At 49.9% G+C, this 24,281-nt stretch overlaps 1 protein-coding gene across 1 annotated transcript in view; it reads right to left on the bottom strand.

Annotated features, from left to right (window-relative positions):
- The window catches only part of PLXNA2 (plexin A2), a 208,186-nt gene that overhangs the window by 8,651 nt on the left and 175,254 nt on the right, over nucleotides 1-24,281 (bottom strand). The window contains exons 14-26 of the mRNA XM_079107853.1: nucleotides 19,130-19,247; nucleotides 17,159-17,295; nucleotides 16,091-16,258; nucleotides 15,845-15,938; nucleotides 11,503-11,742; nucleotides 10,145-10,288; nucleotides 9,593-9,827; nucleotides 7,704-7,846; nucleotides 6,776-7,044; nucleotides 4,783-4,849; nucleotides 4,431-4,577; nucleotides 3,619-3,778; nucleotides 3,154-3,257 (exon numbers count right to left, since the gene is read on the bottom strand). Coding sequence (XP_078963979.1) covers nucleotides 3,154-3,257; nucleotides 3,619-3,778; nucleotides 4,431-4,577; nucleotides 4,783-4,849; nucleotides 6,776-7,044; nucleotides 7,704-7,846; nucleotides 9,593-9,827; nucleotides 10,145-10,288; nucleotides 11,503-11,742; nucleotides 15,845-15,938; nucleotides 16,091-16,258; nucleotides 17,159-17,295; nucleotides 19,130-19,247 — 2,026 coding nt within the window. The remainder of the gene's footprint in view (nucleotides 1-3,153; nucleotides 3,258-3,618; nucleotides 3,779-4,430; nucleotides 4,578-4,782; nucleotides 4,850-6,775; nucleotides 7,045-7,703; nucleotides 7,847-9,592; nucleotides 9,828-10,144; nucleotides 10,289-11,502; nucleotides 11,743-15,844; nucleotides 15,939-16,090; nucleotides 16,259-17,158; nucleotides 17,296-19,129; nucleotides 19,248-24,281) is intronic.

Here is a 24,281-nt window from a genome sequence, read left to right as displayed (position 1 = left end):
CTTGGGGAGTCAGAGAGAAAGATGGTGTCTTGCCCCATCCTCTGTGAGGATGCCAGGCTCTGCACCCAGCCCGTAGGGAGAGGGCTGATAAATGAGGCGCCATATTGAAGACATTTGGGGCCATTTTGATTTAAGATTACCCTATATCCAATAAAAACGGAGAATCCCCAGAATTGTGGCGATCCAATTAAACCCCTAACGCAGAGGGAATAAAACAGCTATAATAATGTTATGGGCCATAAAACATTCCTATTAAACCATTTTTTATTTTAACAATTTTTATGAACTTTATAAGTTTGATTTATAGCTGCACCAGCCATAAAACCATCTTTCTGGGTCTTAAATTGTCAGTCCCTCTCTCCCACCAAAAAAGAATTAAATGTTGGGAAGTCAAACTATAAATGAACATTAGTGCTAACGAGATTCCCTGATAGCGGGTTTTAGTGATGGTGTTTAATTTTACCCTCCCTATAAATCTGCAGGAGCCCCAGCAGTTTTTAACATCTCTTTGTTAATTAAGATTATGCAGATTTTCTTCTGTAGGGGCTCCAAGGACCTTTGACTCCAGGGAGGGTAACAAGAGGGCAATGCTTGACTTGAGGGCGTAGAGTTCTACAATCCTGAGCCCATTCCAGTCTGATGCTTGGAATGTTCCAGTGCTTAATCACTTCCCAGCTGGGGGCAGCTCCCCGGACTTGCCAGCAGTTGCCATCATCAGTATCCAGTCTAGGACTGAGGGGGGACTCTTCACCTTGCCTTTCAGAAATTCTCACCTACAGCCCAGAAATGATACTCCAGAAACTCTTGGGGGTGAACAGATAACATTATTTATGGTTTACTGTCACTTAAGGAAGATCCACAAGGTGACTCACATCACCATGGTTCAGCTTATTCCAGACCTAGTCACTGAACCTCTCTTGTCCTTGGTTTTTCTCTCTCTCTGAAGCAACAGGCAGTCCAAGTTTGTGTTCAATGTATCTTGCTGGTGCTGGCCCTGGCTCTGCCATTTTCCAGTTGGATGAGAACCTTCTGGACCTCAGTGGTCTCATTTGTCAGTGTGGACAATACTCAGGTCTAATAATCATTGCTGTGAGAATTAGCAAAGGGATTAAGACACATAAAGTTTGAACATGGTGCCTGGTGCCCAGTAAGCACTCAGCAAGCATTGGCATTAGTGCTGCCATTATGAGCATTGTCGTCATCATCGTGGTCATTATCATCTCTTCCAAAGGGAAGAAGATTCTCTGCTGTCCCTGTCATTCAGGGCTAGTGTGTGGGAAGTGCCTCACACTCAGTAAAGCTCAGTAAATATTTGAGGAACGAATGAATACATGAATGATAAATGACATCAGGGAATTGGAAGTGCTTTGTATGATGAGCACCATAAGAACAGGATATTCCTTTCTTCTGGTTGGAAGCCATAGGACGGGCAGCCCAGCAGTAGGGCTCAGAGACAGAGGAAGACAGACACTATTCCTGCCCCTTAGAAATGTAGCATTTGGGGGCATAGTACTATTCTCTTTTGCACTTTTGTTTCCAGCTCTTACTTGTTCGTTACAATTGTTCTGCAGGATGCACTGACCGCATGGAGGTAGCTGATGTGTGTGCGTTCATGTGTAGAGTTAATGGGGAGTGATTATAGCTGCATCCTCGGTTACCTCACCTGTTGTTTCTAATCCTTCCAGCCACCTTCATACCTTCACCAGTCAGGGTTATCATCTCCATTTTGCAGATGAGGAGCCCAAGTTGGAAAAGATTAAAATCATGCTACCAGAACTTTGGTTCTTCCCTTGCACAACTACCCTCACTCCATGTGGGGTGGGGGTCCAGGCAGGGTGCCACTTAGGGGATGCTGGTCAGTGAAGGGGATGGAGTCCAGGGTCCAGTGGTTGGGTTATTCCCAGTGGCCCCAGCTTCCTCTGTAACCTCAAGGTTCCCAGCCAGCTCCAGGGTCTCCCAGCATCCTGGTCACTGGCAGCTCAGCGTTTGCAAGCCCAGCCTGCCAGTCTTTCTGTACTCCTCCCTTTGTGAGACAGGGACATAGGAGGATATTATTAATCAGACAATCCCGTGGGTCTTGCAGCCTGAGGCACTTCCTCTGGTTGGTTTAATTTCCCTTGGTGTCTCTCATTTCCAGTTTCTATTTTAGTATTTTTCCTGAATCTCAATCTGTCTACCTGTGCTTAATCTTACAGAGACCCCCCCAGCTGTGAGCACTTCCCATGGGAGGGAAGGGGAGGTGGGAGTGGGTGCTCCTGAATCCTATGTTCTCTGCTGGAATCTTTTCGACTGCTCACTCAATGTGTCTGCCAGTGTGCAAACACTGCACCTTCGACATTTAATCTAGTCCACATGCCTGTATGGGGCAGGGATCACTAGGAGCCACCTTTCACAGGTCAGAGGAAAGAGAGCTTAAGTAACTTTTCTAAGGATACCAGCTAGTAAGTGGCAGAATGTAAGACTTGAAGACAAGCCCATCCAATTCCCTGCTAAGCTGCAAGCCAGAAGCATCAGCTGTATGAGTAAAAGGCCAAAGAAAGTGCCAGGTGCCTTAAGGTAATTGTCCAGGTGAAGGACTTTGCAATATGCAGTGCTTTCCATAGGCACAGAGATGCACAGCATAGAATCGCCTGGAACCTTGCTCCTGACTAGTTACATCTGTTTCTGAGGGTGGAGTCTCAGGACTCATGTTCTTTATTTTTTTTAAAAAATTTTTATTTGTTCTAATTAGTTGTACATGACAGTAGAATACATTTATACATTTTGATAGATCATGCACAAATGGAGTGTAATTTTTCATTTTTCTGATTGTACATATTATAGGATCACATCGGTCATGCAGTCATGTATGTATGTACAGGAGGTGATGATGTCTGTTTCACTCTACTGCCCTTTCTACCCCTACACCTCTTCCCCTCCTTTCACTCCCCTCTACCTAATATAAAGGACTCATGTTTTTTGTGAGTATTTTTACACGTTCCCCAGTCAATCTAACAGAATCATTGCCCCAGCCTCAGGGAAGAGGAAGAAAAAGAGAAGACAACCCCTTTCAGGCTTCTGAGGCCATACTGCAAAGTTCAGAGGGAAAGGGACATTCTGGGATGCTGAGGGTCCTGAGTGCAGAATCCCTGTGGGAAGGAAGACCCACCCTACCTGATAATGCATCAGGGTGTTGAGCCGCTTCCAGTCACCCTCGATTTTGGTGGTGATGTCCTCATCCTGCAGCACAACCCGGGCAATCCGGCCTTGGCGCCACTCTGGGTGGAGAGGGTGGTGCGCGTGGCAGTGTAAGGGGTGGGGACCAAGAGCCAGGGCCACCTGGTCTGTGCCAACCCTGGCTCTCTCCAGCTGGGGTCACTGACAGACCCCATGGAGTCAGGGGAGAAGGGGAGGATGCGTGGGCCTCCGCAGAGACAGGCAGGCCTGAGCAGCAGCGCCAGGAGGGAGAAGCATTGCCTGTGGCCCTCACCTGGCCAGGACCCAGGCACGCCCTGGGAGGGTGGTGGGCAGGGCGGGGCTTCACATCTTCCCATCCCTCTCTCAGCCCGAATGCCCTCCGCCCTCCGCACAGCTACAAGTTCCCCCTCACCCCTCACATTCCAAAGCCAGGCTTCCTACCCAAGTCCATGTCCACGGCCCTGGGCCGCTGGGAGTAGGGCACATTCTTATACACGGCGTCGAGGATCTTCTCCTTGACCTGCGTGATGGTGTCACAGTTCAGCACCTTCACTGGGATCTCAGGACTGTTCTCATTGTCTGGGTTGACGCAGTTCAGGATCTACGAGTGGGGTATGGAGGGTGAGCAGGTAAGCACTTGAAGGGCAGTTTGACGGGGAGGGGTCGAGGCCTCAGAATCTTCTTTTTCCAAGGTTTGCCCTCCTCATAGGAGAAATAAGGCTCTGTTCTGTGCCTCAGTTTCTCTCACCTTCCTGCCATCTGCCACATGAGAGTCTGAGTCACTATGTCCACTCCTTCTTTCTCAAAGAACCAGGACTCTCAAGTTCCCCAGAGGCTGAGGGGAGACTATGATCCTGAACTGAGGCACCGAGGGGTTCAGCACTGGTTCCAGGTGCGTCAAGGGCTGGTCTCACACTTCCCCAAAGATTCTCCACTAAGAATCAGCACACTCACGTTCTTTCTGATGATGGTAATCACCCCATTCCTGGGTGGCATGACCTTTGTTTCTCCCCTAAAGCTATCTGGGGTAGATGGAGGCATATGGCTCTCTTAAGGCTCACCAAGTGAGGTGGGGAGAGGGGAGCCCAGGTGGGTCTTGCCCTCCCTACATTTTGCATACCCTTCGGGCTTGTCCCAGACTAGTCCCTCCACCTCCGCACTGATCCCCACAGGCTGACTCTGGGGTCAGAAGGGAGAGTATGGATCAGAGCAGGAGGTACGTGTGTTGTCCCCTGAGCCTGTGGCCTCCTCACCAGGGTCTTGTACTCGATCTGCTGCCGAATGAGCTTGTCCTCGCTCAGGGAGTAGCGTGCCTCGCCCGTGATGGCGTCGATGGGGCCCTTCTCCATCTGCTGCTTGATGGCACAGTACAGCATGAAGAGCGGTTCCCCGGCGCACTCCTAGGGACATGAACAGAGCATGGGAGCGTGGGCTTGGGCCCTTCCTCTTCTGCCTCTGGATCCAGGGCTGTGGGAGAGACCTCCTTGGCCTGCTTTGCTTGGGAGCAGCCAGACCCAGGAGTTCCTATTCCTTAGGCGGGGATCCCCATGCAACCCGAAGGCCAGGTTTGTGTTCCCAGCCCTGGGCCCATCTCACCCTCCTCACCTTCAGGAACTTATGCAGGAGGAAGGCAAACCAATTGGTCAGCATCTTCTCAGCCACAGACTCGGTCCTGGGGGAGGCAGAAGGGATGAGGGACTGTCCTTTATGGAGGGGTCTTGGTGGTGAGGTCTGGGCTTGTTATGCAGGCAGGAGAGAATATAGGGCTGGGAATCAAGAGGATCCCTGGGTCCCAGCCCACCTCTCCTAGTAACTAGAAGTGTGACTTGGGTCAGGGGTGGCTTCTTTTGGGCTCTCGATTCCCTATGAAAAATGGAGGGCAGGGACCTTTCCTCCCTGCTGGTTTGTGGCAACATAAGTCACTGTACCCGACACAGGGAATGCAGAAACAGGCTCCTATCCCACAAGGCTATGGAGGACCAGTACTGTATTTCCTTCTGGGTGATGAAGACTTTTCCTCCTCCTCTGGGGTGACCTGCAGGCCTGTCTGCCCTGTTTTGCATCCCTGGTACCCGCCCTCCAAATACTCAGAGACAGGCCGTCTGGGGTTCTCGGACTGGCTGAGGAATCTTGGGTAAGTCATTTAACCTCTTGGGGTTCAGTTTCCCCATCTCTAAGTGCAGACAGTCATACTACCTACCTGACACAGCTGTTGCTAGTGTCGAATGAGTTAATGCAATTAAAGTGCTAAGAATAACGCCTGGCGCCCCAGCAAACACTATGTAAATATTAGCTATCATTACTGCTGTCTTGTGGGCTCTCAGATCCCAGCCCTGCAGGTAGAGGCAGTGCTTAAGAGTTTAGCCAACAGGGGATCTGTTTCTGCGAGTGGCATCTCTCTCCCCTCCCCCACTCCCAGGCTGCAGATCTGGGCACTTGGGAAGAAACAAAGCAGCCATGACAGACCCTTGGTGATGGGGGATGCCGGAAGGGTATTTTAACTCCCTGCACGTGGTGCAAATTATACCCTCTGGCTGCAGTAAATCCCAGGCATTTGCCAGGGCTGCTCAGCAATCTGGGGCTGGGAGAGAGTGACAATGGCAGAAGAAATTGTAGCTTTCTCCCCGGGCCCTCCCAGCACCCTTTCTCTGCATTGTGCCTGAGATTAGCTCTAATTTAAATACAACAGTTCTTAATGAGAGTTTCTAATGCTCGGATTGGCAGGATGGGGGCTCAGTACTCATAAAACAAAGCCATCCTTCCTCCCTCCTCACCCCACGTGGGGCCTGGAAGCCTGAGACCTCCTGAGCAGAGGGCTAAGGAGGAGGGGTGGAGGGCTGAGTGGAGGGGGCATGTTCCAACTCCTGATACCCAAGGGAGCTCCAGAGCCACGTGTGGTTTCCTGTGGCCTCAGGAGGCAGAGGAGGCAGGGTCTCCAACTCTCTCTCCTCCTAGAAAGCTGGGGAGTGAGGTGGACGTCAATGATTCCAATTCAGGACGCTGGGCACGGGAGCCACATGGACTCTCTAAATCAGCACCATCCAACAGAACTCTCTGAGGTGATGAAAATGGTTTCTGTCTATGCTGTCCAATATGGTGGCCACTGGACATAGATGGCGGATCACTGAATACTTGGAATGTGGTCAGCATGCTGGAGGAATTGAAATTTATATTTTAATTCATTTTGGTTCATAGCTATATACTGTTGGTGGCTACCATGCTGGAGTGCAGCTCTAGAGGAAGAGAGAGACTGAGACAGGTGCCTCTCTCATTGTGTCTATTAAGAAACTAAACAACAGAGATGTTATGCCATTGACCCAAGATCACAGGGCTAGCAGGTGGCAGGGTTGGGTTCAAGATGAACTCCAAGCCAGGCCTGTGCTTTTTTGTCACACTTGGATGACTTCAGACACTGCAGTCTCCTGGGATGACCAGAAGATCAGACCCTGTCCTTGGGAGATGTCAGGAGACAAGCTGCTTTGCATGGGTGCTATTTGTTGGGAATGGAATCTTCCAGTTCCACAGAGGCTTGTCTAATGAGGCGCCATGTCCCTGTACAGATACCGGCTACCCTCCCACATCCTGCCATGGGTCAGACCTCCGGAGAAGCAGCTTGGGGTGGTTCTTGTTCTCCAGGTTCTTGTCAATGAGGTCAGACAGCAGCTGCTTGAGGACATCAGTGGCATACTCCAGGCGGCCCTGCAGACCGGTCATGATGAGCGAAGCCACGTTGCCTCGGTCGCGCATGGAGAAGCTGCGCTGCAGTTCCAGGGTGCGGATGAAGGTCAACAGGAACACCTTGTTGTTGATGAGCTGGGCGAAGAGCTTCAGGGCTTTCTCCACGTGCTGCTGCCCATTCCCCTGCACCTGGGGCCGGTGTGGAGGGGCAACGGCTCAGAGGACAGGCTGCTGGCCTCCTACCCCAGGCTCTCAGGAGGGCCTGCTGGTGCTGGCACCTGCAGTGGGACCCTCTCCATAAGGCCTATAAGCACCCCCGCCCAACTCCCCTACCCCTATGATGGAGCAAAGACTGCCTCTGAAGGCTGCGGCCTGCCTTGGCCTTCCACGGGCAGAAGGCTGGGCTCTGTGAGTAGCCCTCCAAGGGGACCATCTAATTTCCCAGGAGATCATGGGACATAACCCTTCAGATTTCTTTGGTTTACTAGTCTCCCTTAATCTCCTCTGTCCTGATATATTAACTTCAGTAAAATAAACCAACAAATGAGCAAACAAATCTCTCAGAGTCCCAAGTCTTTCTTTAAGCCACCTTAAATCCATTCTAGAATGAGTCAGGATCTCAGTTAATTAATTCAGTCATTAATTAAAAGCTGACAAACAATGTTCCTTGTGCTGTCACTGTCCCCATATGCCTGGGTGCCCCTTTGTCCACGATCTTCCTGACAGCCTCACTGCCGTCATGCTGGGATCAACTATTGGCACCGTCCCACAGGTCACCTTACTTTGTGCTGCCGAGAAACCCTGCCCTGCTACCTCCTGGGCAGCTGAGCCAGGGAGATGGGCATTACCTCCAGCTCCCGTAGGACAGGGTGGTCCTCAATGCCTGGGAACAGGACCCTCATGGCATAGGTACGATAGTCCAGGTAGGGGATTCCTGAGCGGTCCAGGTCGCTGGTTAGCTCATTGATGTCTGTCTGGAGCTCAGCGAAAGCTGTGGAGTGAGACAGGCTGGCTTTGTAAAGAAGGAAGGAGAACTGGGGTGCAGACTGTGAGGGTGGCAGGGGTGCATCTGGGCGGGGAGAGAAATTCCTAGGTTGCCTGCGATCCTTTGGATATTAGGTATCCATGTGCTAAAAGTCTTGGTCCCCAGGTTGGCACTATTGAGAGGTGGTGGAAGCTTTGAATTGGGGACTGGTGAGAGATCTTAGGTCACTGAGCAAAGTCCCTTGAGGGCCTAGCAGGACCCCAGCCCCTTCTTCTTCTGCTCCTTTGCTTTCTGGCCATGAAGTGAGAGGTTCAGCTCTACCTTGCATTCTTGCTGTGATCTGCTGCCTCACCACAGACCCAAAGCATCGGGGCCAAATGACCATGGACAGAAACCTCTAAAACCGTGAGTCAAGAAAACCTTTTCTCTTTATAAGCTGGTTATCTCATGTGTTTGTAACAGTGATGGCCAGCTGACAGACACACTGCCTTTCTAAAGTACTAAGAAGACAGGCGATCTGTATATTGTCTTCTGTGCTTGTCTCTAATTTTGATTTTCTTCCTGTAGACTGCAAATGTGGTTAAAACAACAAAAAAGAAAGAAGACCACAAACTGAGCCAATCAGTAGAGACCCTCTTGGAGGAGCTAGCAGCAGGTGAAGAAGTGGTTGGGGGCTCTGGCAAAGATAACAACAAGCAAATTGCTGCCCTTTCCTAAGCAAGAGGAAGAATTAAGATTCAAAACCTTCATGGAGACTTGGTCCTCTGATGCTTGGCCAATAGGCAAGGCTGAGCAGCAAAGGGCTTCAGAGGTCTCACCTTGGAGGTGGGCCTGTCTCCCAGGTGCCTGAGCCCTGCAGGCCTGGTGCCAGGAGAGCCTCTGCCACTGTTCTCCCGGCCAGCTCCTCCCTTCCACCCAGCAGAGGGTTTGTTTCAGAATGACGTTTGCAGCAAAAGGAGAAATGTTTTGATTCCTAATTGAGATGTTTACCCAGAGAGCCTGCCAGGTCCTCAGCTGGAGAGAATGCCAGGTACACTCATCACCTCATGGTGGGGGCTGTGTGGGAGCTGGGAGCAATCACACCCCCACTCCCACACACATTCGTGGCCAGGGGTGCCAGCAAGCGTGGCCTTCCCAGGAACAAACCCTGGGGGCAGTGACGGGGCCGGAAGAGGGGGTGCTCTCCTGCCTTCCGGCTGTTTCTCCCACACCCTGTGAAGACCGCTCTGCCCAGACAGGGGCCCAACGCTCCCATTTGGCAGATCTAGCCTGGGACAACGGGTCTGGGTGGCCCTGACTGTGGGGACATAGAGGCCCTGAAAGGGAAATGGAGTCAGCCAGATTGTGGGTGGAGTCAGGGCAGGGGTGGACCAGGAGACCACAGGTGGACCGGGGTCCTCCTCACATGTGGCCATTCTTTTTTTTTTTTTTTTTTTTTTTAAATACTAGGGATTGAACCCAGAGGTGCTCTCCTGAGCCACATCCCCCATCATTGAGTTGCCCAGACTAGCCTCAAACCTGCAATCCTTCTGCCTCCCATGTCGGAGGCACTACAGGTGTTCGCCATGGCACCTGGTGACATGTGGGCATTCTTCATCGGACTTTTGTGGCCCTAGGGTCACGGGAAGTTTCTGGGGACACCAAGGCTGGCAGTGGGAGAGTGGGAGTGAAGAGGGGACTTGTGTGCACGGAGGAGGGAGATACGGCCAGTGAAGAAAGGGGGTCCACGAAGCCAGGGTACACCTGACTTACCTTCCTTACACTCCAGGGCCACGCGGGACTCCAGGTTGTCCATCTGCATTTGGAGCCGCTTGAGCGTGAGGTCGTTTTCTCGAGACTTGCGTTTGTAGGCGATGAGGACGATGATGACGATGATAAGCAGGAGGCTGCCACCGGCCGCGATGCTGACGATGGCTGGCAGGGTCAGCAAGCTGTCTGAGATGACACTCACCGAGCCAGGCGAGAACACCATCCCGCCCACGTGAACCTGTGCATTGTACACACACAGACGCACACGGATGCACACGGGTGTAGAGCCCTGGCATGCCAGCAAATCCTTGGACATGACAGATCACAACCACACAGTACAGATTTAGAAACAGAGCAACTTCCTGCCTTAGCATCGGTTGCCTTCCATTTCTTGAGTTCTCAACTTCGGACCATTTTAATGTAGGACATGGACATAAGGAGATACTGAGGGTGTGAGTCAGGCAACGAGGTGGAAGAGAACTTTTCTTTATGACAGGTCATGCATGTATGGTGGTAGGGGGAGGGACAGAAGTTAGAAAAGAGGGGCTCACTCACCATGACCTTGTGTTGCCCCGTGAGGTTGGGGGGTTCACAGAGGAGCTGCGTTTCAGACACTGTGACAGCACAAGGGGTCTCTCCAATCAGCACGGTGTAGTTGAGTTTTGCCCCTCCAGAGGCAGGCGGACAGAGGTTTTTGCCCTGTGGAGAACAGTCATTTTAACAGGAGTAATTTACACCTGCACACAGAAGCTAATTGTGTACTTGAAAAGAGACTCAGGACACTTCACAGAAGATATACGATCCATCAACAAGTATATGGAAAAATGTTCAACATCTCTAGCAATTAGAGAAATGCAAATCAAAACTAAGATTTCATGTCACTCCAATCAGAATGGCAATGATCAAGAATACAAGCAACAATAAATGTTGGTGAGGATGTGGGGAAAAAGGTACGCTCATACATTGCTGGTGGGAAGGAAAATTGATGCAACCTTTGTGGAAAGCAGTCTGGAGATTCCTCAGAACACTTGGAACAGAACCACCATTAGACCCTTAATTTATACCCGAAGGATTTAAAATCAACATAGTACAGTAATGCAGCCACATCAATGTTTATAGCAGCTCAATTCACAATAGCTGAAACATGGAACCAACCTAGGTGCCCTTGAACAGAGGAATGGGTAAAGAGAATGTGATATATATATATATATATATATATATATATGATTTATCATATATATGATATGATATATGATATATATATGATGGAATATTACTCAGCTTTAAAGAAGAATGAAATTCTGGCTACTGTCATGTACAACTAATTAGAACAAATAAAATTTAAAAATTAAAAAAAAAAAAAAGACTCAGGAGCCAGGAGGAAGAGGAAGGGCAGCAATGCAGGAACCAATAAATAATTTTCCATGGCAGGGTTTTGAGAGCCAAAGTTTGGAGAGAAAACAAAGGAAGGAGAGAATGAAAGGGAAGAAGAGAGCAGTGAAGGGGCAGGGAGACCAAATACCGGAAAGGGGAAAATCTGGGGAAGTTCCTGGGATTTAAGTCAAAGTGGTGGAGTCACAAAACTCTTGGACGGGCAGCACTGGGAGACCATGAGCTCTTAGTGTAGAGGCCACTGTGGCCACGGAGACGACACATAAGAGGGCACAGTTACCCGCAGGTCACTGTGGAACCTCTGCTTCCCAAAGCTCCCCTGGAGGAGCAGATATTCAAAAGCATCGCTCGAGACTCACAAGTGCTCGCTACGTGGCTCAGTGGGTCCATATCTAAAAACAGGTTCTTTCCATAGGGAGCTGGCAGCTTTGGGGTCCAAAGCACAGACAGGAGAAGCAGAGAGGCAGGCAGAAGGGTGAGGTGCTCCGTCCCATCATGGTCTATGGGGGGCACTCGCCTACCTTCAGGATGATGGGCGATCCTGGCTTTTGATCCAAGACTCCTGTAGGGCTGAGCAGTTCAAAGGTGGGGTTGGGGTAGTAGATGAACTTGGTGTCGTTGTAAATCAGCAAGGACTGGACGTTGTTAAAGACGAATCCGAACTCATCTGGCCGCTCCACAGTGTCCAAGCCTGGCCGGTAGTCGGTGGTCAGGGAGGGTGCCAGGCAGGTCAGGGTGGTTGTGTTCACAACTTTACACACCTACGAGGCCGAGAGGAGCACTGGAGCGTGAGTACTGGGTGGCAGAGGCCCACAGCCCAGCTCCCAGTCTCTGCTCGCTTTAGTTGATGGACATTTGGTTACTTGCTTATCGTCATCATGTGGTAGGGCTCTGAATGAAGGGTGGTGGCATTTGCGGGGAGGTGCATTTTAACCTCATGCATTCATTCATTGTTTGAGCTGCGACTTTGTGTGGAGCACTGTGCTAAGGGTTGAGGCTCCAGAGTGAATAGACCCAGTGCCCAGGGGCAGGCTGAAGATGAAGCCAGCATTGTAATGTAGTCCTGCACAGGGGCTGCGGCATTGCAAGGCGCAACACTGTGAAATGCAAGAATGGATGGGAAACACACCCTGGTGGGAGGGACCAGGGACTCTGGGAGTGTGTGAATGTGCATGTGTGTGTGTGTGTGGGGGGGGTGAGGTGGGGTGGGGCATGGCCTGCAGCAGGGTGGCAGACTCATGAAAGTTTTCCTTTGGAAGAAAGAAATGCACATGAATCTGAAGAATGAGAAGGCTTTCCTGGACAAAGAGAGAGTTGTGGGGGAACACGTTCAGGGGTGGGAACAGTACTTAAGGGGCCTCAGGGTGAGCAAACCCGGGATGTTTGAGAAAGAAGTAGGACAGAGCAGCGAAGGGTGTGGGGGTGGGTGGGTGGTGGTGTGGAGCAGGAAGTGATGTGAGATGAGCACTTTGCCCAGCACATAGTAGGTGTTCAGTTAGTGTTTACTGAATAAACAGGATGCTGCAATTCCATGTCTTACCCAGGACTTCTTTCTCTCTTGGTAGAATTGACCTGAGCTCATATTGTCTCTTTTTCTTTAGTAGACTCTGGTCTGCCATTTAAAAATCTTAGCTGAGCCACCCCTTTTTCCTCTGGTGGTTAGTTCTGGAGCTGCCTCAGGTGGCAGCTAGACTGAAGAAACCACTAAAGAGGACTCATGTAGGACTTGGGAAGAAAATCTAGACTTCTACCCACTCTCCTCCTGGCTCCCACCAGGCAAGGCTCAGTTTCAGTTCTGGGAGCCAGGATGTCCCAGGAATAGCCAAGGGCATCTTGAGAACTTGGACGGCACAGGCACATGCTGTCCTGGCAGGGCCCCACATGTGTTGTGTGATTGGCCAACACACACACACACACACACACACACACACACACACACACACACACACACATTTGGGCTTCATGTTCAGAAATAAGACTTTGTGTGAAATTGCAAAAGAGCTGACCCTTGCATAGAGATTTTATCTAGAGATTATGTCAGAGCGCCAGGTCCAAGTCTTCACCCTCCCTTTCCAGGGGGAGTTCAACAGCTTACACCAAATGGCCCCTGTGGCCTTCACGCTGGTGTAGTGGACAGTACCCATTCCTGTCCTCTTCCTTGCACACTTCTGCAGTCCCTTTTGACCTTGATGCACTTTTCATGTTGCAGCTGGGGACACCGAGGCACAGAAAAGCTAGGGCTGCAGTCAAGTAGGTAGAGTCGAGTCAAGGCCTGAAACCCTGGCTCTGGCGGGAAGCACCCAGCCTCAGAGTGTCTCTCCGCCCCCTGCTCCGCCCCGCCCTGCCCCCGCCTCCTCCGCTTCTCCCAGTTTCCCTGCAAGAGCTCCTCTGTGAATAAGCAAATCAGTCCCAAACAAGAGGCCTCTGTGCTTCCCGCTCTACGCTGCATCCGCACTTTGTCTGCCAGACATTCCTTCGACTTTGCAGCTTTACTCTGGCCCTCCTTGCCATCCTCTGGGGTTGCTTCAAAACTCAAAGGCAAGAGATGGGTTCCGGTGGGCAGAGAAGGAGCCCAAGAGAGGTGATGGCCAGGGGCTGGGGCAAAGTGCTTTTTTCCCAGTGTCCTGCAAGCAAAGGCACAGGGACAGCTACGAGCTTCCCACTGTGCTGCCAGGCTTGAGGGATGCCACACGCCCACAGGCCTTTCTTGCAGGCCTGCAGACTCCAGGCAGGGAGGCCACCGGCTCCCAGCTCTCCAGAGGTGGAACTCAATCTTAGTCCTTTGAAACACTGAGATCATCGTGTGGGGGACTGGGGAAAGTGCTGGGGAGACTCCTGCCAGGGCTGCAAATGAGTCCTTGTGGCGGGTGAGGGGACATGGGGCTCAAGCCCCACCAGTCTTCTCTGCCAACAGCTTCCCTAGGATGAAGGCTACAGCCTCGGCGGTCACCCTGTTACTCATGTACTAACTTTAGAAAATTCTCTGTGTACGGTAGTCATTCTGTCTTTTATTTTCTGTATACTGGAGCTTGGCATCCAGGACCCGGTTCATTGGGATGATACTCTTCTCCTGGGCTGCCAATTCCTAGAGATGGCAAAGAACTTGACTGCTGGTAGATGCAAACCAATCAACCTAGCCCCACTTGCCAACCACCTCCTTTCAGACTGAGTCACTGTTCACATTCCCTAATCACCCCAGAGCCTGGGAGGACAGTCCCTATGCACAGAGCCACTGAAATGACTCCAACCAGCCAATCTGAAACCCTTGGCCCTGCATGCCCTTGGCCAAGACTTCAGCAGAGACCCTTGTAGCAGTTTCTCTTCTCCTCTGCCTCCTGACAAAGCTGGGCTTCCCTATGTGGCCCCCATGGCATGGCCCTCTTCTTCTGGAACTTGGATCTGTGTGAAGGACAAGCTACACTCTGGCCTTGCTGTGTCTGGATAATAATAAACCCTCTATTTTAACACATATGTTTAATTTTCTTGGGGGAGATGGCTTGTCCATCCTGGGTATCTAGAACTGTTCTCAGTCCTGTGTCTCACCTCCTTCTGGAGACCCTGGGAATGGGGGTGATCTGCAAGCTTCTGGGAATACTTCGATTCCCACAGAAGCTGAGTGGGGCACAGGCTCTTTCCCCGTGGCTCCAGCTCTGCACCGGTAGAAGAGGCCTGTGCTCACTTAACCCGAAGTGTGTGACCATGGTGGGTACTGCAGTGTGCTCCTGTGTCTCTGGCATAATAGGAATATCTGGCCCATCAGCATTTCTTGTGGTCCAGTTATGAAGAGTCCAGATGCCTGGGACCTAGCATGGCTCTGCTACCAGTCACCTTTATGATTGCAGCAAGCCATTTATCCACCTAGCCTTAGTTTCCTTAGCTATGCAATGATGGGGTCACTCCGTCATTTTGTGTATTTTAAGGGACTCTCGGCATGCTGGGAATGGGTCAGGGATAAAAGAGGGAATGACACCATCTTCTGAATCTCCATCTTAGCCTCTCCAATCCTCTGAAGGTCAGAGCAGTAATCACTGTACTGCCAATGAAAATCAATGGCCTCGACAGCATCTTCTGGGCTATCATTGTGAATACAATAATGGTTTCAGAAAATACTGGCTTTAAGAGTGAAATGAAGTCACTAGAGCAAACTGAAAACTTTATGATAACTTATCAGACATTCTGTTCTCATTAGAATAAGAGAACTTCTTTAAACTCACAAAAACCCACAGCAGGGGAAAAAATAAAATTATGTGGCTCTGAGCAAAGGAATAAAGTAAAATGTTCAACCTGATCATCCCAGCAATTAGGTTACCAGCAAGGTCAGAATTATTTGCACACAGTGCCTAATATTTGTCGAGTGTCAACCAAGCATCAGCCAAGGGCTGCCATGTTATAAATCTGTGAAGCAAATCTTAGCACCGCCATGTACCACTGAGGAGCACAGGATCAGAAAGGGTAAGTGACTTGATCATGGTTGTATAGCTAACAGATGGCAGAGTCCTGCTTCCAATCCAGAAATCTCTGCATGTGGTGCCAGAATCTCTCCCCCGGACACCCAGGGTTTCTCACTGAACCTTGAAGTGAATGTGCCATAAAATAGGAACCCTCTTATGTTATATTATAAGCTTTAAAGCCAGTACTTTTATACACCCAATATATCACCTTCTGACAAGAAATTATCTGTAATTATAAAAATCATTGTAAAGCTCACATATTTGGGCTCCTGATTCCAGGCCCAGATTCTTGAGCCCATTTTCCTCTCCAGTGTCCAGGTGTCCACATGCCTGACCCACAGCTCATGGCATTGGGAAAAATGGATGGGGAGCTGTGTTTACTGAGGGCTGGGGTAGACCAATGGCTACTCACATTGACAGATTCTTTGCCATTAAACTTGACCCGGATCCTTGGCTCCTGAATGACATCCAGGTTGAAGCCTGTGATGGTCAGGGGTGTGTGACCGCTGAGAACAAGCAGAAGCTGCATTAAGTAAAAGACCCCTCAAACCTGGAATGGTGAACCCCAACTACTGGGATCCCTCCTATGAACTGCCCACCCTTGGGCCACAGAGGTCATGCCACATGGCAGCCAGGCACATCCCACCATTAACCTCACCTGGCGATGCTCCACTCTGGCTCAATGCGCTGGACCCGAGGGTCATCTATGTACTCAAACTGCAGGCTGTTATCCACACGGGCCCTGTCCACACTCACGGAAACAGGGACTGGACCCAGTCCGTTGGCTGATGGGGGTGAGACACACACGATCTCGTTCATTGACCTCCTGATGAGAAGACAGCAGGATGATTGAGAAGAAAGGCAGGGAAGAGGGAGTGGCCTTTGGCTTGAAAATACACTTCCCTTGGTCAAGGGAATGGCCCAGAAAGTCTGCTATTCCTTTATGCTCTATGTGATGGCACACACCCCTCCCCCATGCCCTCTTTTTCCCTGAGTCTCCACCCTAGTGGGGTTAGAGAGGGAACACATTGGAAAAGGGCATTAGAGAATGTGGGGTAGGGGTAAGATTCCATGGGCTTTGGGTGAATTCCTTTTTGTCTGGATTTTTCTAGACTATGACTAACCTATGCTTAGAGTCTGATCAGGTTGTCAATAAATATTCATTGAATACTTTCTATGCATAGTAATTACCCCACAGTGCTTGTAGAATTTATAGCTTATTATCAGGTAGTACTGGGCAAACCGGGTTCTCAGGCATGGATTCTTTCAGATTTCTCCCAGGTGTCTCTGCATCCCCAGAACTCATAGGAAATATGAGTAAATGTTCAAAGTAAATGTTCAATTTTTTTTTTTTTTTTATGCACAGGGAATTCCTGGAGCATCAGTCTTTGTGCTTACAAAGCAGACCATACAGTCTCCATGTTTCTCAAGCCACTATAGTGGGGACTCAATGAATGGTCCGTCCTCATGGTGACTAGGAGAGCTCCTAGGAGCCATGGTTTCTCATGGCCCTCACTTCCCATGACTGTTAGAAGTCACCAGCATCTGTGATACATGGGACATAAACTGACAAGTGGTATGTATGTCTCACAATGGCTGGAACAGTGTTTGGGCACAGGAGGTAGCAAATAACATGGAGGTGATGGGGCAGGCCAGTGCAGGAACATTCACAGGCACATGTGTGCATGAGAGCCAGTTTTCCAGTCAGGCTTCAAGTTCATCTCACCCGTAGAACTCGCAGGTCTGGTTGCCCAGGAATACTGCCACGCGGCTCCCAGCACCAAGGTAATGGCCTGTGATGGTCACCATGGTGCCTCCAGACTCTGGCCCTCGGATGGGGTTGAGTGACAGCACGGAAGGGTTCTTTGGGAAGAAGCAGACAAATATTCGCAGCTGAGGTCCAGGGCTAGAATGAAGGCTACACGTAGGGACTATCTTCCTGCTAGGAGCAGAGGTACTCTTCCTGCACTTTGCAGTCCCAAATGCTGTCTCAGGAGCTGAAACCCTTTCTAAGAGTCTCTGGTCATGTCCAGAGAAGGCAGAGGCCATGTATTGGAATTAATTAACTCCCTGGGGAGTCTTATGGTCATACACTGAAGGGAAAGCAGAGGTGACACTGACTAATCTATCAATTAGTTTACAAATTGAGAACAATTTGAAAATGCTTCTCTATCTAGAGCTTGTCCTGATTTTTTTGGCACAAAATCAATAGGGCTGAATAAAGCACCCTGCCTAGGTTGGACAGCCAAGAGCCTATAGCCCTCCACAAATGGCCTATACACTTGGCCTTTTATCCCTCCCTAAGCACATGAGGGTTTCCGGTGCTGAGAGCGGTCGGTAAATGTCAGACATGGCTTCTTTAACCCTCCCCAAGAGAGTGGCACGCTGCTGGCTGGGACTTTCTAGCAAACTCACTAAGTTGTAACAGTAAGCCTACCACATAAAAGATCCATCTAGGTTGAAATGCACTATGTAGCTGACCTACATCAGAACATACTACTTCTGCCTAGAGGGAAAAACACATTTACGTGAACAACTACACAGGTAAGAACGCTAGTCTACATTAGCCACTCACTGACTATGGGCCCTGAGGTAAGTTTTGGGATCATTCTGGACATCAGTTTGCTTCCTGGTCAAGTGAGGAGCGGGGGCTGGGTTGTTCCTAAAGCCCAGCCTAGCTCTGACATGGACAGTTCTCTCCCCATCTCGCTCTTTGTCTGCCTCTCGTCTGTGGTGGGCTGCAGACAGGCCATGATACTTTCTATTCTAAGAGAGGAAAGTACCAGAAAAGGATAGAAAAGCCAAGATGAGAAGACAGAGTCTGGGAAACCTAAAATCAGTAGCAAAACGTTTTAGAGAGAAGAGAATTTCATGGCCTAATGATTTTTCAAAACTCTTAGCAAGGCTGGTTTGACCCCATCTGCTAGTGTTAAAACTTTTAATGAAGTATCCAATGTGGCAATGTAAGTAAGTGTTAGATAAAGGGACTTCAGGGCCCCAGAAACAAGTTATTGATTCAATATGAATTTAGCCCTGGCAGGCTCTGGGGCCTTGGAAGCAAGTTATTGATTCTGGGTGAATTTCGTGCCAGCCTAACAGAAAGCCTTTGTGATTCTACTACATGTTGGCTGAGCATGAAGAGGCATTTTCAGATGTGAGTGTGCATTCATGTGTGTGTGTAACCACACTGACACAGAGCCACGCCCTCCCAGGCCCACCCCTCCTGGCCCTGTGCACAGAGGCACATCCCTGCCAGATTTCACTGACTTCTGAACTCCCACTTCAAGTATCTTTGGCAGAAAACAAAACATGAGGATAAATATGGACCCATTTAATTAGGTCCCTCAGGCCCCTGTGTCCTCATTAGGCTGGAATTAATCCAAGATAGTACACTGAAGGGACAAAGGGCAGCCCCCAGCCCTCCACATCTAGGATCCACTTTCTAAGAAAGCTCAATTTGGCCTTATTTAGAACTCTGACCTGTGGCCCACCAGGACTCCAAAGTCTCCATAGCTTTGTTCAACGTATGTCCATCCCACCCCAACAAGACGGGCTAGAAGTCCCTTTTTTCTGGTCTTCTTTGTTGATTGGGAGAAGCTTGGGAAGGGATGGGCGTATGGAACCTTTCTGGGGAAGTTGGGAACAGGTGTGTGCCCTCACCTGGTGACCGTAGCTCAGCCCTCGACCCAGCACTCACCACGAAGGTGTACTGTTGATGAGACTTGGTCATGAACTCCGGCTTGCACTCGCCAATGCACAGGCGCACTGGCCCAGAGGCTGTTCCCACGAGGGCATGGCCCATCTCACAGACGATCCTGAGGAGAGAGCAGACCTTCCAGTGAGAGGCTTGGCAGGAGCTGACACCCCTGCCTGCTTGCTTTCCTGGTCATAGTGAATGATTCATCACAGTCTTGTAAGAGTGCTGGGCCAAGGATCCAACCTGGTCACCCATCTAGCTGTGTGACCTGGGATGCAGTGCTTTGCCCTCTTTGTGCAGTGGAGGTTGGATTAGATCTTCTCTAAAGCCCTGTATACCTTTGCTATACTATGTTGCTGAATTCTGTGAGCAAGCCTGTAGTCCCGGGTGCCTAGCACAGTGCATAGCCTTGGGTAGGTTCTCACTATTGGTGGAATAGACTGAATGTCCACCAGACAGAACTATTGGCAGCAATTTAATTGGTATCCTCTCCTAGGTGATAAACCAACATTGCAACGCTTTCTAAAAGAGCAGGTGAGGCCTATTTGCCAACCTGATTCAATTGTGGTTTATTTCCTGCGGTGAGTTTTAAAAAGGGGGATAGATAATCTGGTGAGATAGGGAGAGCAGAGCTCTAAATAGGCGCTCCCAGGAAAATGGGGAGGGCTGCAGGTTGGTGGCAGCAGGAGAAGAGGTGGGAGGCGGATGAGTTCATTAGGCCAGTAGTGGACACTGGACTCCCACTTAATCAAGGGCTGAGCACACTAAGCTGGTTGGCAAGGGGTGACATAGCCTGGACTGGAAGTCACATCTCACAGTAGTAACAGGAGAGTGGCAGGGAGAGGAGTGTAGTGTTCTCTCTCAAGCAGCCCAGATCAATATCCCCAGCAGAGACTTCCCTGGTGCCTATGATAAGTGACACAGGCACATTTAGACACTGGTTGCCTTAGCCGCAGAAGCCTTTTGGAAAGGGTGGGCAGCTGGGGGACAGGAGAGGGGCTGAAGAAGTCAGGCTCCAGGTTACCTCTTGCCTGGAATCTCAGGGCTCAGGTTGGGTGGGAGAGGGTCCCTCTAGGCTAAGCAAAACTGAGGCCGGAAATGGAGGGAAGGAAGCAACTTCCTCCTCTCCCACGCCATTTGAGAGTTCCAAGCAGCCGGTGTCTCTGGTAGGTTTGCTTAGTGGGGAGTCAGAAAAACAGGCCCCCTCTCCACTAATCCCCAGCATTATCCTGGCACGGTGGGGAAGATCCATGTTTAACTGAGTGATGCTTATCTCAACAGCTTCTCTAGGAAGGAAGGTAACTAAACAGAGATTTCATTTCGATGTAATAAAACTTGCATTAAACAAATACGCTGCATGCTCACACACGCCGCATGCCGCTGGTCTCCATCTCCTTCATAACTGTTAATCCCAAATAAGTACTTTCACTCCTGGCGAATATTTACTTAACATGCAATAACTGTCTTATTACGTTTAGCATATTAGATGCAACAAGAAAGCACTGAACGTGCATGGAAGAATAGTCTCCTTTCCCTTTCTCTATGAATAAATAAATTAATTATGAGCCCGAATAAACAGGATAGTGATGATCAATTAGTATTTGACACGTAACCATCTCCTTAAAGCTCATTAGCGGAGCATTTGAGAAGCTTAATTTAACATACAGTGTGCAGTTCCTTTCCTACTGCTACCTGTGTGGAGTAACAACTCCTCCATCTTGTTTCCTGGGTGCTGGCACCTGTTCCAGCTGGTCCCTGCTACCCTGTGATCCATGCCCTGCACCCTCAATGAGCTGCAGAGAGTCAACTATTTATTGTGATGATGGCAGGGAGAGAAGAGGAGGCAGATAAGCTTCCCCCTCTCTGCTAATCAGGGCTCACTTGTTCCTCACTCATTGCCCTTGGACTCTGCGGGAGCAAACCTTGAGAAGAATAAGGGGGAGAAATCATCAGGCTTGAAGATGGGGAAAAAGGAAATAGAAGAACACATGAAGGTCATGGGCAACACTGAAACATTCCTGGACCTCTCCAGGAAAGGAGAAGTTCTCATCTGTCCCTGTGCAGCTGTCCCTGTAGGAGGCTGACAATGGGCTAGGGCCTCTGCACACTATATTTTCCCAGGATATTTTCATGGGTGCTCTAAAAGATAAGCTTTATTGTCAAGAACTTGGGAGAAGACCAATCAATGGGTCCTGGAAGCTCACTGACTGTACAATGCTGAGCACCTGTGGTTGGCTCTGAATGTCCCTGTATGGTAGAGCATGAGGAAGGGACCTGGTACTGAGCTGCAATGAGCACCCAGAGCTAGCCCAGGGAGTAGTGTCCTCCTGGACACTACAGCTGAGCTCTTTCCTAGCCCGGGGAGTGGGTGAGAGAGGGCTGTGGTCAGCAAGGGGCCATAGGCAAGGGTCTGGATGGGTAGATCTAAGAACTGACCTGGAGTGCGCTGATGGTGGGGACCCAACACAAGACAGGATCTCCTGCCATCCTCAGACTCTGCTACAGGGAGAGTCTTGTATCTCCAGTTACAGACACTTAGGCTCAGAGATGCCAAGTGACTTATCTATAGCCACAGTTCCAGTAAGTGACAGAGCCCTGATTGAAATACAGGTGAATTTGACTCCAGAGCTCATGGACTTTTGACCACTTCATTCTACTGACCCAAGATTTAATGGGATTCTTTGGATGTCTTTCAGGGAGGGAATAGTACAGACTCAGCAGCCATGACAGAGGTGAGGTTTTTGACAGAGGGTAGTGGGGAAGACCGCACTGGTCTCCTAGTGTTCTGAGACCTAACCACTTATCCCTGCTTTCTGGTTATGGATCCACCACGGGCAGTGGTGCACGTGAATTCCTCCTCTAGGCTCTGCAAGTTGGATGCTGGACTCCTCCCTGTGTCTCTGGTGGCTCCAGGGCTCCCTCTGAATTTCTAGGAAGTGCTAGCTAGAGATGTCTAAATTTTCTCCTTGTAAAATGAGGAGATGGACCAAACAACTGATGAGCTTTGAAGGTTTGACTCCTGGTTGACAGAGTGCTCTGGAGACACATCAGTGTCACCGATAAGCTTTCTAATGGTGGGTATTGCAGATTCAAGGAGAGATCCTCTAGTCCTTCATACTTATTTTTCAGATGAGACATCTGAGGATCAGGGAGCAAAGTCACTTAGCTCATAAATATCTGAGTTAAGTCTTAACTTCTAGTCTCCTGGCACTAGCCCAGTGCCCTCACTCCTATACCACCCCACCTCTCACAGTCCGGTGTGATTGGTGCCTGCTCTCTGGAGTGGGATGCACACGCATCTCACATCATCCGATCAGGCCTGAGTTCACAGGTATGTAGAACAGGTGAGAGGGAGGGTGGTCTGAGGACCTGAGCTTAGTCTGCCTCATGCAACGCCTCTGTCCCAGGAGAGGCCGATCGGTGTGCCCTCAACCTGCGTCCATTGCTCAGAAAACGTCCTGTGACTGAACTATCTGGCTCCTCCTCAGACCTGTGGGGTGCTGATTGCAGGACTAAGCGGGGCCCTTTAACCAACATTAACCTAATTGCTGAATGATAGATGGCACGGCACAAGCATATGGTGAATCATTACCGTGCCCGCTAATCCTGCCCGCGCCCGGGACTCTGCACCGAGCCCGTTTAGCCAAATTCATCTCTTGCAGACATCTGTAACGATTGTGCCTGCTGCTCACTGCCCGGGATGGAGGCTTTAATGATGTTAACAAACTCTGAAACCTCGAGAGTGGTAATGAGTCTGGCACGGCTGGAAACCAGGGCTGTATCCAGCAAGGCACCGGGTGTGCTCACTGCCTCCTGCCTGTCCCAGGCCCAAGGAGAGGAGGGCAGTAGTTTTCTAGGGTCACCACCAGTCTTGGCAAGGGATCTTGGTGACCATTCACCCACTAAGGCTCCTTTCACATCTTCACTTCTGGTTGCTCTTGGCACTTTCTCCCTCTTGGCCCTGGGTGAATCTGATTTCATAAACAGAACTAAACTTCCTTACATTTGTATAGCACATTAGGCTGATGAAGGTCAGAGAGACTGGACAGCTTGTTAAGGTCTCAAGGCTGGTCAGTATAGCAGCTGGGGCTAAAACACAGTTTAATTCCACATCTCAAGAGATCCTGAGGTCCAGCTGCCCAAGAATTTGCACTCCTCAGCTGAAATTCTGACCCCTCCTATCCCTCCAACAAGTTGGAGACTGGTCTGTGTCCAGAGACCCAAGGCAGGTCCTTGTGGCTGGGGTTGATTTGGGGTCAGAATGACTGAGCACCTAGTGCAATCTGGCAGGATGCTTGGCTCTGTGGAGACTGTCTGGCTGTGAGGGCCTCTGCAGGCTGTCCTGGCTCCTCCCTGGCATCTCTCACCAGCTCTGTTATTTTCCTTGTTCCCCTCCTTCATCTCTTTCCTGAAGACCCAGCATTTCCTCCAAGTCTCATCCCTTGCCAGGATAATGTTGTCATGAAGGATTGGACCTGAAGGATTGAAGGGACCAGGTCGACTCTTTTACTTCCGTGTCTGTGGTCAGTAGCCATCACATAGCAGCCAGAATCTAGGGTTTCACCCCTTCTGCCTCTGACATTTCTCTGGACCACACTGAAAATTATAGTTCCTTGAGTCTCAAAGCCACAGGCTGATGAATCATGGAATATTCAGGCCACTTTTGTCCGGGAGTCTGGTCCACAGCTTCTATGGAAGGAAAGCACCCTGGACTAGGGGTCAGGAGACTCCAGCTCAAATTCTGCCTTAACTCCTTGTGCTCCTAGTGAGCTGGGGAAAGTCATTTCACTTATCTCTGTCTTTCACTCTCTCTTGCTTTGCAAAATGGCAATGACAATAATTTCCGCGTCAGGGTTCTGAACAATTAAAAATGAGATCATGGGGTGAGGAGGGGGCGGAGGGAAGGAAAGATAATAGAATGAAACAAACATCATAATAGAATGAGACAAACCTAGGTACATGTATGATTACACAAATGGTGTGACTCTGCTTTGTGTACAACCAGAGAAATGAAAGTAGTACCCCATTGGTGTATAATGAATCAAAAAATAACTAAAAATATTGAGATAATGGATGAGAAAACATTCTGTTAACTGAAACATGTGATGAAAGAAAGATAAAGTTGTGAGATTTTTAGGGTCGCTATTGAAGG

The sequence above is a fragment of the Sciurus vulgaris genome (genome assembly GCF_902686455.1).
Source record: "Sciurus vulgaris genome assembly, chromosome: 12".
Lineage (NCBI taxonomy): Eukaryota > Metazoa > Chordata > Mammalia > Rodentia > Sciuridae > Sciurus > Sciurus vulgaris.
Note: the sequence above shows the minus strand (reverse complement) of the source record. Positions and strands in the feature narration are given on the sequence as shown.